The following is a 17,047-nucleotide window of genomic DNA, read 5'->3' on the forward strand; positions in this document are numbered from 1 at the left end:
CACTTGGATCAGCTTCTGCAAAGCTGATGCCTATCTGTTCGGAATTTCGCAAAGAAGAAACGATTAAGCAACATAGTTCGGATCCTTTGGTGTTGGCTGTCTCTTAAACGGTGTGTGCGTGCGCCCAGGTGTCCTGGCCCGTGTGCGCTAGTTACTTGCACGCGTTTCTAGAGTCTCAAACACGGCTCTGATAGACTTCAGGGGGGATTCGTCAATTACAGTGGCGGAGTAAGATTCAACTAGAAGAGCCGTCGGCGCCTCCAGCGGGCGGGGGTCTCGCGCGAGGAAACCGCAGGGGGCGGACCGAGCGCCGCAAACTTGAGCTGCGCGTCGGGTCAGGACGGAAGCCTCGGGATGCAAGCGGTGAGTGACCCCGGAGGGCCCGGACCTTCTGTCCACAGTCCGAGGGTGCTCGAGGGCACGGGGTCCCTGGGTCTCAGCGCTGAGGTGTTTGCCCAGAGACCGGGCGCTGGGCACCGTCCCCCGCCACCTCCTGGGGTTCGCTTTGAGTGTATTGGCAGCTTGCAGTGAGATGAGGCAGAATAGAAACCCCTGATCCCGCGCTAATAAAGCGCTGAGGAAACGGGGAACAGGAAAATTGGTGTTCGGAAAGCAAAGAGATAGTTCGTGACTAGTTGCTTTGCGTATTTTCCTAGCTGGTTTTCCAGCTCTTTCCATGTCGCTGCGTAGAAAGTGCAGTAGCGTTAAGCAGCCGCAGGTGCGGGGGCTTCATTTAACCGAACGACGACGGACAGTCCGTAAGATAAATACATGAGTAAAGATGCAGTTATTACTTATCAATAAATAGTACAAAATAAAAGCACGTAGAGTTTGAGCCTACACAGGGACGCCAAAAAAACAAAAACCACCTGGGGCGCCAAAAAAAAAAAAAAAACCCAAACAAAAACCACCTGGGCCCCCCGCCAAAAAAAAACACCAAGAAACAAAAACCACCTGTGGCTTGTTTCTGACACTCTTCTGCCTGGGTTTCCACTGGTAGAAATTCTGATTTAATTGGTCGAGGGTGGGCTGGTAGTTTGTTAGGTTGTTAGTGAGGACCCCAGGTGATTCTGATAGCCAGGGGTGACTGCTTGCCTGGATCCAGGAACTCACTCTTTTGTTCTCCATAAAATCCGTCTGTCATCTGGCGCCATCTTCCCAGCCGTGGGGAAACAGGTTTGGGACACGAACCATTCTAACATCCTCACCATCCCTCCTACGTTGAAAGCTGCCGTTCGCTGAGCCATTTTTAGGACATTACAAACATTCTCTCAGTCAGTTCTCACTCCAATCCTTCCGTATAGGTGTTATCATGTTTTTTAAATGAGGAGACTGAAGCTCAGAGAATCTAAAGATCTTTTCTGCCTAAACCATCCCACTTTCAGACTTTCCTGTCAAGTTCCTAGCCACGAAAGCTGCCTCGTGATCTTCACAGCGGCCGGGGAGGGGGCGGATACCTTTCTGTGCACTAGAGTGGCTCCAGAAATTCCAGAAACAGGAAGCATTTCTTTGGAATTTGCAGAGTACTGATCACCAAGGCCAGAGAAGGTTGAAAGGAGATCGAAATTAAAATACACAGAGCATCTCTGCATACAAATCGAACTGAAGGAGAGATAGGGCAGTGTCTATAGAGAAGAGAGGTAAAGAGGCTTAACATAAGAGCTCCCGGGAATATTTTCTATGGGATGGAAAGTATTTCGCACTAATTCGGAATTTGTTGACAAAACTTAGAAATTGTTTATAGATCCATAGCATAGTGTTTATTTGATGCCAGTTTGTGCTGTGAATACCCAATTTTAATTGCAGCTTGAGCTGTTCCTTCTATCCCACGATCACCTCTACTCAATTATCTACTAACACAATAGTTCTTTTGCTTTGCCTTTACCATTTATAACTGACACATAATTGCACATGTTTATGGGGGTATAGTGTGATATTTCCATACATGTATACAATGCGTAATAATCAAATCAGGGTAATTATACATACCCATCACCTCAGTTATTTCTTTGTGTTTGGAATGTTCAGAATCGACTCATCTAGCGATTTGAAGATATGTAATAAGGTTTTCATTATAGTCACCCTGCAGTGCTATCGTACTCTAGAACCTGCTCCTCCCAGTTAGCTGTGCAGTACGTCTGTCTGTGCCTGGCTTATTTCATTTACCGTAATGCCCTCCAGGCTCATCCATGTTACCATGAATGACAGGATTTCATTCTTTTTTTTCTGGCAGAAAAGTATTCCACTGTGTGAATATACCACATTTTCTTCATTTATCTGCTGATGGACACTTAGGTTGATCTTGGCTATTACGAATAGCACTGCAATAAACATGGAAGTACAGATATGCCTTTGACATACCGATTTATTTTCCTTTGGACATATCTCCAGGAGTGGGATTGCTGGATTGTATGATAGTTCTGGCTTTAGTTTTTTGAGGAACCTCCGTACTATTTTCCATATTGTCTATACTAATTTATATTCCTACTGACAGTATAGAAGAGTTCCTCTTTCTCCATATCCTTTCCAGCATTTGTTGTTTTTTGTTTTGATAATGGCCATTCTAATTGGGGTAAGATAATATCTCATTTTGGTTTTGATTTGCATTTTCCAATGATTACTGATGTTGAGTATTTTTTCATATACCTGTTGGTCATTTGCATGCTTTCCTTTGAGAGATGTCTATTTAGCTCCTTTATCCATTTTTAATTGGATTGGTTATTTTGCTGTTGATGTGTTTGAGTTCCTTGTATACTCTGGATAGTAATGGCTTGTTCAATGCATAGTTTGCAAATATATTCTCCCATTCTGCTGATTGTCTCTTCACTCTGTTAATTCCCTTTATGTAAGAAGCTTTTTGATTTGTATAATTTCATTTGTCTATTTTTGCTTTCATTGCCTGTGATTTTGAGATCTTCTCTATAAAATTTGTGTCCAGACCAATGTCCTGAAGTGTTTTCCCTATATTTTCTTCTAGTTCTTTCATAGTTTGGGATCTTAAGTGTTAAGTTTTCAGTTCATTTTGAGTTGACTTTTGTATATGGTGAGACATGGGATCTAGTTTCACTCTTCCACATATAAATATCCAGTTTTTCCAGCACAAGTTATTGAAGAGACTGTCTTTTCCCCATGAATGTTCTTGACACCTTTGTGAAAAATCAGTTGGCTATAAAGAAGTGGATTTATTTGGGGGTTATGTATTCTGTTCCATTGGTCTATGTCTGTGTCTGTTTTTATGCTAGTATCATGCTGTTTTTGTTCCTATAGCTTTGTAGTATATTTCGAAGTCAGGTAGTATGATGCCTCCAAGACACTTTAACTTTGTTTTACAAGCTGTCATTCTGAAAATGGTTTATTAGCTCAAAGCCTTTTACTTCTACTTTATAATCCTCATTATAGAGTTTATTTTATATGATTGTTCAAATGATGTTTGCTTTGCTTCTTCTGATAGTTTGTATTGTATTTGTCTTAGACCATGCTAAAGAAGGTTGGATAGTTTTTTTATTAAGTACTATTTTACTTAGACCTATAATATGAGCAAACAAAAATTTCTGTTCAGGAAAATAATACAAACCTTAAAATTTTTTTGCTTTATATTTAAAACTTGAAGTGCATTTCAAAATAAAAAAAATTTAAATATGTTTTTATTGCACACAGAAGAATGAAGCTCCTTTGGAGTCTATTAAGGAAGATGGGACTGGAAAGGCCCAGGATAAGGCCTTCTGGGTAAAGATCAAGCTTCTTTTATAATCAATCTCTCTCTCTCTCTCTCTCTCTCTCTCTCTCTCTCTCTCTCTGTGTGTGTGTGTGTGTGTGTGTGTGTGTGTGTGTGTTCTTTCTAGTTCTGTGTTCCCTGGGTTATTAGCAAAATTGTTCCTCCAATTGCTCAAATCAGAAGCAGAGAAATCTTTATTTCTTCTCCTTCCCTAATGCTCACGTCCAGTTTCACCATAAGCTATCCTGCCAATATCCTAGTCTAAACTATCTTCTGCCCTGTACTATTCTAGATATAGGTAGATAGTACTGAAGAAAATAGACACAACTTCTACCTTTATGGAGCTTATAGACTGGCAGAGCGCCAAAGAAAACAGGAAGAAAAAGAACAGGTATTGTGATGAAGAATAATTGGGAGTGTTGAGGGGCACTTGGTCTACTTAGGGTGGTCCTGGAAGAGCTACCTGAAAAAGTGATGCTTACGCTGTGTTCTGAGTGGAGCCAGCCATGTGGAAAGTGGTGGGACAAAGTCAAGGCCTAGAACAGCCAGTTCAAAGACCCGGAGGCAAGGAAAAGCTTGACTTATTCTAGGATTCATTAGCAGGGAAGTCAGACTGCAGAAGCTGACAGAGATCAGATCATGCAGAGTTCTGTGGACTAAAGCAAAGGATTTGGATTTATTCTGAATGCAGAGGAAGCCATGGCAAAGTTTTGTTTTGTTTTAACGAGATCTCTCTCAACCCAGCTGGAGTGCAGTGGTGCAGTCACGGCTCACTGCAGCCTCAACCTCCTGGACTCAAGTGACTCTCCTGCCTCAGCCTCCTGAGTAGCTTGACAACAGGCATGAGCCACCATGCCTGGCTAGTTTTTCATTTTTTGCAGAGACTGGGTCTCACTAGATTGCCCAGGCTGGTGTCAAACTTCTGGGCTTAAGCAGTACTCCTGCCTTGGCCTCCTAGGGTGCTGGAATTAAGGTGTGAGCCCTGCACCTGGCAACGGCAGAGTTTTAAGCAAGTAAAAGGGAGTGAATTTCAGCTAAGTGATCTCACATAAGTTTGTAACCTTTCCTATCCTTGCTACTTCTATACTAAGATAAAGAACCTAACCTCTCAGGGCCATGGTGAGGATTAAATAGTAACATCTGCAGAACACTTAACACACATGGCACAAAAAAGCTCACTATGTTATCTTAGAAAACATTCTGTTTAAAATAATTTCAAATGCCGTTTTCCCTTTTAATTCAGTACTAAGAATAAGTGCAGTTTTGAGCTGTATGAAGTGAATTGCTTCCTTATTAAAACAGTATTGTATATTTAACCTGTAGGATTGGACTGGATTTTTTTAAAGATTAAAACTTTTCTAGTTTAAATGTTTAAGGAAATGTCTGTTATTCAAGTATACATACTTAGAAGCACGTCTTAGCTAATGTGCACGCAGAAAAGATCAATTTCATTCATTATGGTCAATTTGCATACTCATTATCTATAATTATTAGTTTTAATTTTCTTCCTTCCATTATGATCATTTATGTTACTTAGTGTTTTAGAATTCCCAACATTGCTGAGGATCTTCACCTAATGACATCTATAACTCAAGTGTCGTTTTCCTTGGATCAGTGGTTCCCAGACTTAAGCATGCATGAGAATCACCTGAAAGGTTCTGCCCTGGGTCTGAGTGCTAAGAATTCCCAGGTGAGGTCAATGCTGCTGGTGGTCCAGGAACCACATTTTGGGAACTCTTAACAGGAACATCAATCCTTTGTGAAATGATTGCTTACTATTTAGAGATCGCCATTCTATATTTATCCTATATTATTTCACACCTAATTCTTATTGATAATGATATCAGAGAGATATATTACTATAAGCTGAGTGTGGTGGCTCACACCTGTAATCCCAGCACTTTGGGAGGCCAAGGTGGGCGGATCACCTGAGGTTGGGGGTTCAAGACCAGCCTGACCAACGTCGAGAAACCCCATCGCTACTAAAAATACAAAATTAGCTGGGTATGGCGGCACATGCTTGTAATCCCAGCTACTCAGAAGGCTGAGGAAGGAGAATTGTTTGAACCCTCAAGGGAGAGGTTGCAGTGAGCTGAGATTATGATATTGCACTCAAGCCTGGGCAACAAGAGAAAAAAAAAATTACTATAAATGTTATTGGGGAAAAAGTAATGTGCAAACTATCATATCATCTTTTCAGCTTCAGTCACTTATTATGGATGCATTCCATGATAAAGGATTTCAGAAAATAAAAGAATACTTTGAACAGAAAGAGAGCCACTTTCCTCAAAAATGTAATCGCCTTCTGTTATACCGTCTTGACAGATTAATAAATAAGGCAAGTAAGCTGGTTGGCTTTGTGACCAACATATGAATGTATAATTATTTAGAAGTGTTTTAATTTAGTGTGGTTTATTCCTAGGAACTGGATAAAAATGAATTTCAGTATGTGTCACTGTTGCTGGAATGTATTCAGCAATTCTTCATAGATGGCCTGAAAGACGATGAACCTTTGCTAATTCAGCAGGGACTGATCCCAAAGATAAGTGTCCTATTTTAATTTTATATGGCTTTGGGTAACTTAAAGAACTTATGTGGATTCAGTTGTTTGGTTAAGTTTGGTATTTTCTGTTCCTTTTGAAATCCAAATCGAAAAGAAATTGATATCCATTCTTATTGCTTATATCTAAACAAAAATTAAATTCAACATTCGTTTCCTGATGTGTCTGCTATGCAGGGCACTTTGGGAGTGAACAGGATTGAGTCAGACACAACCACTCCTCTGATGAGCCCATGCAGTAATTATTATTTTAAATTATTTTAGTGAATTTTGGGGAAAATAAGATGAGTAGGAGTAGGCTCTAGAACTATTTTAATAGACTTTATTAACAAGTGTAGACCTAGAAAAATTATCATCAGAAACTTTCCTTTGTCCTTGTAATACCTCACTTTTCCCATTTTCTTTTCTTTTTTTTGATTACAAATAGTTTGTATTAGCTTTCTATTAATTTTTTTTATAATAAGAAAAAGAATAAAGAAGAGGAAAGAGAAAGAGGAAGAGGGAGAGAGGATGGGGGTATTGCTTTGCTGCCTGGGCTAGAATGCAGTCTAAGTATGGGTATGCCTATAATTGTCCTTAATAATGGAGACATAAAAGAAAATGAGGGAAGAGAATAACAAACAAGGAGCCAACCAACATTTCGTTTAAACTTCTAAGTTGATATGATGTGGTACTGATAAGAGTGTATATTTTGTATATTTAAAGTGGAGAGTTCTATAAATGTTAATTACGTTTACTTGTTCCAGATCTGAGTTCAAGTCCTGGATATCATTAATTTTCTGTCTCATTAACAATATTAATGTTGAAGTCTCCCACTATTATTGTGTGGGAGTCTAAGTCTCTTTATTAGTCTTGTATGTCTGGGTATTCCTGTATTGGGTGCGTATATATTTAGGATCTTTAGCTCTTCTTGTTGTTGCATTGATCCTTTTATCATGATATAATGTCCTTTTTTGCTTCTTTTGATCTTTGTTGCTTTAACGACTATTTTATCAGAGGCAAAAATTGTAACTTCTGCTTTTTATTTATATATTTTAGCTCTCTGGTTGGTTGGTAAATCTTTCTCCATCCCTTGTTTTGAGTCTTTGTGTATCCTTGAATATGAGATAGGTCTGGATGCAGCATACTGATGGGTTTTAGTTTTTTATTCAAATTGCCTGTCTGTCTTTGGATTGGGGGATTTAGTCAATTTAAATTTAGAATTAATGATATATGTGAGTTTTAATACTGCCATTTAATATTAGCTGGCTATTTTGCCCATTAGTTGATGTAAATTCTTCATTATATTGATGCTCTTTTTGGTATTTTTTAGAAAGGCTGATACTGTTTGTTCCTTTCTATGTGTAGTGGTTCTTTCAGAAGCTCTTGTAAAGCAGGCCTGGTGGTGATGAAATCTCTGAGTGCTTGCTTGTTCACAAAAAACTTTATTTTTTTTTCATGTATGAAGCTTAGTTTGGCTGGATGTGAAATTCTTGGTTGAAAGTTCTTTTCTTTAAGGATGTTGAATATTGGTCCCCACTCTCTTCTGGCTTGTAGGGTTTCTGCTGAGAGATCTGCTGTAAGTCTGATAGGCTTCCCTTTGTGGGTAACCTGACCTTTCTCTCTGGCTGCCCTTAGTATTTTCTCCTTCATTTCAACCCTGGTGAATCTGACAATTATGTGCCTTGGAGTTGCTCTTCTTGAGGAATAACTTTGTGGTGGTCTCTGTATTACCTGGAGTTGAATATTATCCTGCCTTACTAGGTTGGGAAAATTTTCCTGAATAATATCCTGAAGCGTATTTTCCAGCTTGGATTCATTCTCTTCCTCACATTCAGGTACACCTATCAAGCGTAGATTAGGTCTTTTCACATAGTCCCATATTTCTTGGAGACTTTGCTCGTTCCTTTTTATCCTTTTTTCTCTAATCTTGTCTTCTTGTTTTATTTCATTGAGTTGGTCTTCGACCTCTGATATCCTTTCTTCTGCTTGATCAATTCGGCTGTTAAAACTCGTGCATACTTCACGAAGTTCTCGTATTGTGTTTTTCAGCTCCATCAATTCACTTATATTCCTCTCTAAATTGTGTATTCTTGTTAACATTTCGCCAAACCTTTTTTCAAAGTGCTTAGTTTCTTTGGATTGGGTTAGAACAAGTTCTTTTAATTCACAGAAGTTTCTTATTATCCACATTTTGAAGCCTGCTTCTGTAATTGGAACACACTCGTTCTCCATCAGGCCTTGTTCCGTTGCTGATGAGGAACTGTGATCCCCTGCTGAGGGAGAGGCGTTCTGATCTTGGGTATTCTCAGCTTTTTTTGGCTGTTTTCTTCCCTTCGTTGTAGATTTATCCATCTGTGGTCTTTATAATTACCGTCTTTGTAATTGGATTTCCGAGTGGACGTCCAACTTACTGATTCTCAGCGCCGAAATCTGAGCAACCCACTGCGCCGACTAAATCAGCGGCGTTAAGATTGATGGTGCTTTTCTGACTCTGCACCAAGAACCGACGCTCCGAGGAGGTGCCGGCAAAACCTCCTCGCCGGTCACAAGAGTCGCGCTGGCCACCTGTGGGGCTCCTCCGCTGGGAATCTCCTGGTGCGTGAGCAACAAGAATTCATGTGAAGGTGTGGCGTCCTCTCGTTCTTTGTGCTTTCACTGGGAGCTACAATCCCGAGATGCTAGTGATCAGCCATCTTGGATCTCTTCTCACTTTTCCCATTTTCTAAACCTTGGATGAATCTGGAAAAAAAAAAAAAAAGCAAAAACATTTTTGCTTAAAGTTATCCAAATTATCCAATTTTATTCTTTTAAAAATATTAACCGGGAAATAACGTGATGAGTGCCTTTATAATGGCATCTGGAAGCAAAGCAGAATTAGCAGAATCTCTTGCTGCAGTTCTCTGCCCCGCCCCCCGCGACAGAGTCTCACTCTGTAGCCAGGCTGGAGTGCAATGGTGTGACCTTGGCTCACTGCAACCTCTGCCTCCCAAGTTCAAGCAATTCCCCTGCCTCAGCCTCCTGAGTAGCTGGGATTACAGGTGCATGCCACCATGCCCGGCTAATTTTTGTGTTTTTAGTAGAGATGGGGTTTCACCATGTTGGCCAGGATGATCTCCATTTCTTGATCTAGTGATCCACCCGCGTTGGCCTCCCAAAGTGCTGGGATTACAGGTGTGAACCACCTCACCTGGCTGCAGTTCCCCTCTTTTAATGGTGAGGGTTTTGCAGCCCAGAGACAAGTTTGTTTATTGATGAGGAGGGGTGGGGAAGAAGTAGGGTGGAAGGATGATCTGGCTGCTAATAATGTCTGTGATTTACCCCTGGAGCTCAAGTACCTGAAGTTTATTAAGGCCAGATTGGGCCAAGATGTGTCTCTGCCCTTTAATATTCTAAAATGCATCTAATTATGGAGCTACCCCCTCAGAAGAGAAAACAAACTCCGGGTTTTTCCAAACTGCTTTCAGGGACTGTAAGTGTTTGCAGGGGGAATTAAAGACTGTGCTTATGCAAACCGTATATATTTCATTTTGCATTTAACCCCACTTGACCTGCTGATACACTGACTTATGCAGATAATAGGAAGCAGAGGAAAGGAGATAAACCTCAAAGGAAACGAAGCCGAGATGTCCTAAGTGTACTTTGGAACCCTAAGCTGACTTTTTGGGGTATGAATAGGAATATGCCCCAACCCAACTTTTCTATTTTGCCTTAAGAATTCCCTCCCACTAGGCCGGGCGCGGTGGCTCACGCCTGTAATCCCAGCACTTTGGGAGGCCGAGGCGGGTGAATCACGAGGTCGAGAGATCGAGACCATCCTGGTCAACATGGTGAAACCCCGTCTCTACTAAAAATACAAAAACTAGCTGGGCGTGGTGGTGTGTGCCTGTAATCCCAGCTACTCGGGAGGCTGAGGCAGGAGAATTGCCTGAACCCAGGAGGCGGAGGTTGCGGTGAGCCGAGATCGCGCCATTGCACTCCAGCCTGGGTAACAAGAGCGAAACTCCATCTCAAAAAAAAAAAAAAAAAAAAAAAAGAATTCCCTCCCACGGTTTAAAAAAGTGTCAGATCAAATCCCTACTGGAGTTTTGAAATCAAGGAAGAATTTCCATATTCCACTGGAATTCTAGTTGGTGATGGACATTTAGATACATTCTTTCACATAGGTTTTGGCAGTAGATCAACATTATCAAAGAGAATGGATACTAGACTCTATACCTCTTTTCTTTCTTTTTTCCTTTTTTTTTTTTTTTTTTCAGAGACAGAGTATTAATCTTGTCACCCAGGCTAGAGCGCAGTGATGTGATCTTGGCTCACTGCAACCTCTGCCTCCTGGGCTCAAGCAATTCTCCTGCCTCAGCTTCTGGAGTAGCTGGGTTTTCAGGCACCTACCACCATGCCCAGCTCATTTTTGTATTTTTAGTAAAGACAGGGTTTTACCATGTTGGCAGGGCTGGTTTCAAACTCTTGACCTCAAGTGATCTGCCCGCCTCAGCCTCCCCCCCTTAATCCTCCCTGGGATTACAGGTGTGAGCCACCATGCCCAGCCTAGACTCTATACTTCTAAGGACAGTTGTGTTTGCAGATGCAACACAAAGTGTGCTTGGAAGTTCTACTCCATAGAATAAGGATTCCTGGCTGGGCACAGTGGCTCACACCTGTAATCCCAGCACTCTGGGAGGTTGAGGTGGGTGGATCATCTGAGATCAGGAGTTCGAGACCAGCCCTGCCAACATATTGAAACCTCATCTTTACTAAAAAATACAAAAATTAGCTGGGCAGTAGTAGCACGTTCCTGTAATCCCAGCTACTCGGGCAGCTGAGGCAGGAGAATTGCTTGAGCCAGAAGATTGTAGTGAGCCCAGGTCATGCCACTGCACTCCAGTCTGGATGACAGAGTGAGATCCTATCTCAAAAAGAAAAAAAAAAAAAAATTCTCTACAGAAAGGAGTATCTTTAGTCCTGTACCTTAAAATCCAGGAGGATGAAGCAACTTGTCTGATATCATATTGCTAAGTCATTGCTATTGTTGTCTGGCATCTAGTAATGATATAGCTGTTGGGAGAGCTGGAGTGTCTGTTAGACAAGTGTGACCAGGGCACATAAATGGGTTCAGTGAGAACTTCCTGTTCCCAAGTACTGATGAGATAGTGCAGCCTTTCTACCACTTCTGTGTCTACTCAACCAGTGTATTTGGGAGGGTACTGGGAGGGTGACAGGCTTTAGAGGGAGGGATACATGGAGTGGTGGCAGTGTATTTAAAAAGCATCGAATTTTGAGCATGAACATAGGGAGGGAGCAAATAGAGCCTTAGTAGTGAGTTCTGCTGCAGAGAGGGGCATTTCTTCTCTTGTGTTATTGGAGAAAACCTTTCTTCAGAAGGTGGATGATTCAATCTAATGCATGTATTTGTCTGATTTGAGACAAAAGAAACCTTACTTGGAACGTAGTAATGGCTTTCAAAACTTGCTGTACATTACAGTTACCTGGAGAGCCTTCACAAACATACTTAAACCTAAAATAGAAAACTCAGGTTGGGGTATAACACCAGTGATTCTGATGACTGGGTCTGGGATAGGTCCCAGGCTTTGAGGGTTGGGGGATGTTTCCTAACTCCCCAGGTTTTCCTAATGCACAGCCAAGGTTGAAAACTGGTTTATTTATCTTCAGCCTGGGTGTGTCAGGTTCTTGGCCTAAAGTAAACAAAGTTTTGAAGGCCTGACTCCTGCAAGAATTGTTCTTGAGAAACTCATGTGACTGATGTCATGTTTAATTGATGATTTCTAACTATGCCTGCAGGATTTTTCTTAATTTTTTTTTTTTCTAAGAGTGACCTGTCTCAGCAAAAATGATGGGAAAAATAAGATGGCTTTTGCTTTATTGAGTAAATACTGTATATTCTGAGGTGGGAGAGGGAAGGTTAGAGTTTATTTTAAATTATACCAATCCCAGCAATTTAATAATAAATTGGATATATATTCCTATAGGAAAAAAAAAATCTCTAATTTGCTGGAAGCTTTTCACAAAAGAAAGATACCTAGGCCTGAGGCATATTTGTTGTAACCACAAATACTTCTGAGAACTTTCCAAATTCTGTATTTTCTTTGATAGTTTGTTTTCACCAGATTCTCAGATTGCAAGATTTTTCTTCCCCTGTGCTGGGGCGGTTCATTCATCTCCTTTTTTGTTTTCTGTTTTTTGTTTTTGTTTTTGTTTTTGTTTTTTTTTTTGGAGAGGGGGTCTTGCTCTGTCACCCAGGCTGGAGTGCAGTGATGTGATCACAGCACTTTCTATAGTGTTGACCTCCTGGGCTCAAGTGATCCTCACACCTCAGCCTCCCAAGTAGCTGGGACTAGAGGTGTGCACCACCATGCCCAGCTAATTTTTATATTTTTTGCAGAGATGAATTTCCCATGCTGTTCTTGAACTCCTGGCCTCAAGTGATCCCCCTGCCTCAGCCTCCCAAAGTGCTGGGATTACAGATGTGCGCCACCATGCCTGGCCTCATTTATCTCTGAAATGTTCCTCACTAGTCCCTTTATATGGCTTTCTGATATCCTGGCTGGGTCTCTATTTCCTGCTGATCTCTGAGCGCTTACTTACCATAGCTCTCATGGTATGGCACCATCCTGAAGTGTTCTGGGTGGGAAGCCTCAGAGCCAGGCCTCATTGGAATGGAACGGAGTGGAAAAAGATCTTTAAGATTATTGTTTTCTAATGAGAAAATTGTCTTGTGAAATTTTATTGAATAGGAAGCCTTTAGTCTTATGTAGTTACGTTAGTGTTTTCCTGTGTACCTAGTTTTCTGGTTTGAAAGAACAAGAGGAATTCTGACCTCAGAAGCCTTAGCCTCAGACACATCACTGATTCGTGTTATAGAAGACTTCTTCGACACAGCGTTGGTAAGGAGGGGATGGATGCTTCACTGAGCAAATACCACTAGTAATTGGCAGGAATCTTCAAGTTATTTATAAAACATGGTTTTCTCTGGTATGCAAGTTTTGTCAAAAGACTGTCATGTGGCCAGGTGTGGTGGCTCACGCCTATAATCCCAGCACTGTGGGAGGCAAGTCGGGTGGATCACCTGAGGTCAGGAGTTCGAGACCAGCCTGGCCAATGTGATGAAACCCTGTCTCTACTGAAATACAGAAATTAGCCAGGTGTAGTGGTGTAATCCCAGCTACTTCAGAGACTGAGGCAGGAGAGTCGCTTGAACCGGGGAGGTGGAGGTTGGGTTAAGCCAAGACGGTGTGACTGCACCCCAGCCTGAGTTTCAACAAGAGTGAAACTGTCTCAGAAAAAGAAGACTCTCATGTTTTATTATTAGAATATTATTAAATATGACATAGTAAGAAGCTATATAAACAATGTTAAAGAAAAATGAGAGGTTATTTATTTTCATACATACAAATAATATATTAGTCACCTGATTGAGAGTGATATGCATATTATAAGGATGTGATTAAGGCTCGACTAGGCTTTCTCTAAAATTCTTCTGTAAAGTCAATACCTGCCTATTAGAGAAAGTTAACACTAATACATTCATATTATAGTTTATCATGCTGTTTTAAAATAATACGAGCTTTATTTTTTCTTTCTTTTTATTAGATTATTTCCAAGAGTAGTAGTGAAGGTAAGTATATTGTTGGCTACTAATTGGCTATTAATTTTTCATTAATAGGATATTCTGGCACAGAGAAAAGAATATTTAAATGATATATAAAAATAAAAGTGAGTTTAAACATTGTATTTGGATTTATCGACCACTTGATGGTCATCATGGTGTCATTTGGAAATGCATTTCATTATAGAAAAAAGTCTTTTTTTCTGAGAAGCTTTTTTTTTTTTGAGACGGAGTCTTGCTCTGTCACCCAGGCTGGAGTGCAGTGGCACGATCTCGGCTCACTACAACCTCCACCTCACTGTTTTAAGCAATTCTCCTGCCTCAGCCTCCCAAGCAGCTGGGACTACAGGTGCATGCCACAACACCCGGCTAATGTTTTGTATTTTTAGTAGAGACAGGATTTCACTGTGTTAGCCAGGATGGTCTTGATCTCCTGACCTTGTGATCTGCCCACCTAAGCCTTCCAAAATGCTGGGATTGCAGGTGTGAGCCACCGTGCCTGGCCTTTTTTTTTTTTTGGATGGAGTTTCATTCCTGTTGCCCAGGCTGGAGTGCAATTGCTCAATCTCGGCTCACTGCAATCTCCGCCTCCTGGGTTCAAGTGATTCTCCTGCCTCAGCCTCCCAAGTAGCTGGGATTATAGGCATGTGCCACCATACCCGGCTAATTTTTTGTATTTAATAGAGACGGTGTTTCACCGTGTTAGTCTGGTCTCAAACTCCTGACCTCAGATGATCCATCGGCTTGACCTCTCAAAGTACTGGCATTATAGGTGTGAGCGCCCACACCCAGCCCTGAGAAACATGTTTATTTAGCTGCTCTTGACATATGGCTAGCTCTGTTCAGGTAATAGAAAGTCATTTTGTTATTCAAATATGCAAAATTTAGCTACTACTAATTTAACTTGGAGCTGACTCACATGCTTTTTTTTGTCTTTCAAGAGTGTAAAAGGTAAATTTTTAGAAACTTTGGAGGCTAGATTGATTTTGTTCAATACAGCTCAAGTTAAAGGTAATTATGCTGGGTGCAGTGGTTCACGGCTGTAATTCAAGCACTTTCAGAGGCTGAGGAGGGAGGATTGATGGCATCCAGAAGTTCAACACTAGTCCAGGGAACGTAATAAGACCCCCATCTCTACAAAAAATTATCGAGGTGTGGTGGCATGCACCTGTAGTCCCAGCTGCCTGGGAGGCTGAGGTGGGAGGATCACTTGAGCTCCAGAGTCTGAGGCTGCAGTGAGTCATGATCATTGCCACTCCATCCAGCCTCGCTGACAGCAAGACCCTGTCTCAAAAAAAAAAAAAAAAGTAACTTGGCATTCGAATTATACCATGGATTCAAAGACACACTTACATATTTAAACATTTTGGAAATTGGAGCCATCTTGATAAGTCTTTTTCCTATGGTACATGTTTCTGGTTTTCTTCTGTAAGGCTGTCATGAATTGACACTACATTCTGCAAGTTGAAATTCAGTACTGGAAGCTGAAGCATGCACTGGGCTTGGTTGACTTTAAAACTTTGTTGACTCGGTTGGTCCTCATAATTCAAGTCAGTGGCTCCAAATATTTTCAAGTCAAAGTTTTATGAACACCAGAATGATAGCTGCTGTCTTTAAAACTGGTTGATAAAATGCACAATGGTAAAAAAGTATTTGATTTTTGTAGCATTTTAAAATAAACTTGCTTTTTATTAATCCCAACAATATGTATATACTGCATATTTGAAAAACAGTGCACCTGGGAGCCATCTATTCAGTCTACAGTCATTGGTGCATTTATAGATTCATGTAATCCTATATAATGACTTTCATTGCCCATGGTAGAGGAAACACTGGTTTAGATGGCTGTGTTAGTCCAATTAGACCGCTATAACCATCGAGAGGGAGGCTAAAACAACAGGCATTTATTTCTGGAAGCTAGAAGTAAGAGATTAGGGTACCAGCATGGTTGGGTTCTGGTGATGGCCTCTTCCTAGCTTCTTGCTATGTGCCTACATGGTGAACAGAGACCTGGCTTCTTGCTGTGGGCTTATAAGGTAGACAGAGAGCCAGAGTTGTTGTTGCTGTTGTTGTTTTGAGACAGTTTCCCTCTGTTGCTCAGGCTGGAGTGCAGTGGCACATTCTCAGCTCACTGCAACCTCTGCCTTCAGGGTTCAAGCTATTCTTCTGCCTCAGCCTCGTGAATAGCTGGGATTATAAGCATGTGCTACCATGCCCGGCTAATTTTTGAATTTTAGTAGAGACGAGTTTCACTGTGTTTGGCCAGGCTGATCTTGAACTCCTGATCCCAGGTGATCCACCCACCTCAGCCTCCCAAAGTGCTGGGATTACAGGTATGAGTCACCATGCCAGGACCAAGCCAGACCTCTTAAAATGGCACTCATCCCATCATGAGGATCTCATCCTTGCGACCTTATCTAAACTTCCCTTACCAAAGGCCCCATCTCAAACACCATCACATTGAGGGTTAAGGCTCCAACATATGAATTATAGTCCCATCTATAGCAATGAAGATTTGTGCTTAAAGCCCACTCTGATCGCCTTAGCAGGGCTGACCTCTCTGCAACTGACAGGTTTTCACATGTGCCTTTGACCGTTGTCTTGGGTCTTTCCTGCCCAGGCTCTGCCAAGCTAATATCTAATCCCTCTCTCAAAAGTAGAAATGTTTTTTACTGAATTTCTTCCCACCTCCTTCTGCAATTGACAAAATTAACCACTCCTCCCTTTGTGTTCTGAAACTTACATTGTCATCTTGATTTTTTATGATTCTTTTGTTTGTGTTCTGCTACGTGGATTATGACTGTCTTTCAGTTTGTCTCTCGTGATTTGAATGGCTTATGTCCTACTTTTACTGGTAGTCACTCTCGAGTACTAACATCAAAATTATTTTTTCTTTGTATAAGACAACAAATTGAATGTGTTAACTAAATGTAAGAGTATTATTAGGGTGTGGGGAGGGACATGGTCAGGGCTTTTCGTCGTTTGAAGATATCTTTCTGGCTTTTATACAATGCCACTCTCACTCTGCAGGCTATGCCTCTTACAATCCTGTTGCATTATCTTCTAATATTAAGGGTTGAAAGCATGTTTATTTTACATGGTTCTTGGTGACTTGTTTTGAAGCCAAATCTTACTTTAGCTCAGGAAAATTCATTCTTTGACACTTTTA

The 17,047-nt window shown here is 41.1% G+C and overlaps 1 protein-coding gene across 1 annotated transcript in view; it reads left to right on the forward strand.

Annotated features, from left to right (window-relative positions):
- Positions 1-354: 354 nt before the first annotated feature.
- SYCP2L (synaptonemal complex protein 2 like) overlaps positions 355-17,047 on the forward strand; it is a 96,400-nt gene continuing 79,707 nt past the window's right edge. The window contains exons 1-6 of the mRNA XM_074397114.1: positions 355-363; positions 3,658-3,726; positions 5,916-6,053; positions 6,138-6,261; positions 13,056-13,156; positions 13,863-13,887. Coding sequence (XP_074253215.1) covers positions 355-363; positions 3,658-3,726; positions 5,916-6,053; positions 6,138-6,261; positions 13,056-13,156; positions 13,863-13,887 — 466 coding nt within the window. The remainder of the gene's footprint in view (positions 364-3,657; positions 3,727-5,915; positions 6,054-6,137; positions 6,262-13,055; positions 13,157-13,862; positions 13,888-17,047) is intronic.

This window comes from Saimiri boliviensis, chromosome 4 (assembly GCF_048565385.1).
Source record: "Saimiri boliviensis isolate mSaiBol1 chromosome 4, mSaiBol1.pri, whole genome shotgun sequence".
Lineage (NCBI taxonomy): Eukaryota > Metazoa > Chordata > Mammalia > Primates > Cebidae > Saimiri > Saimiri boliviensis.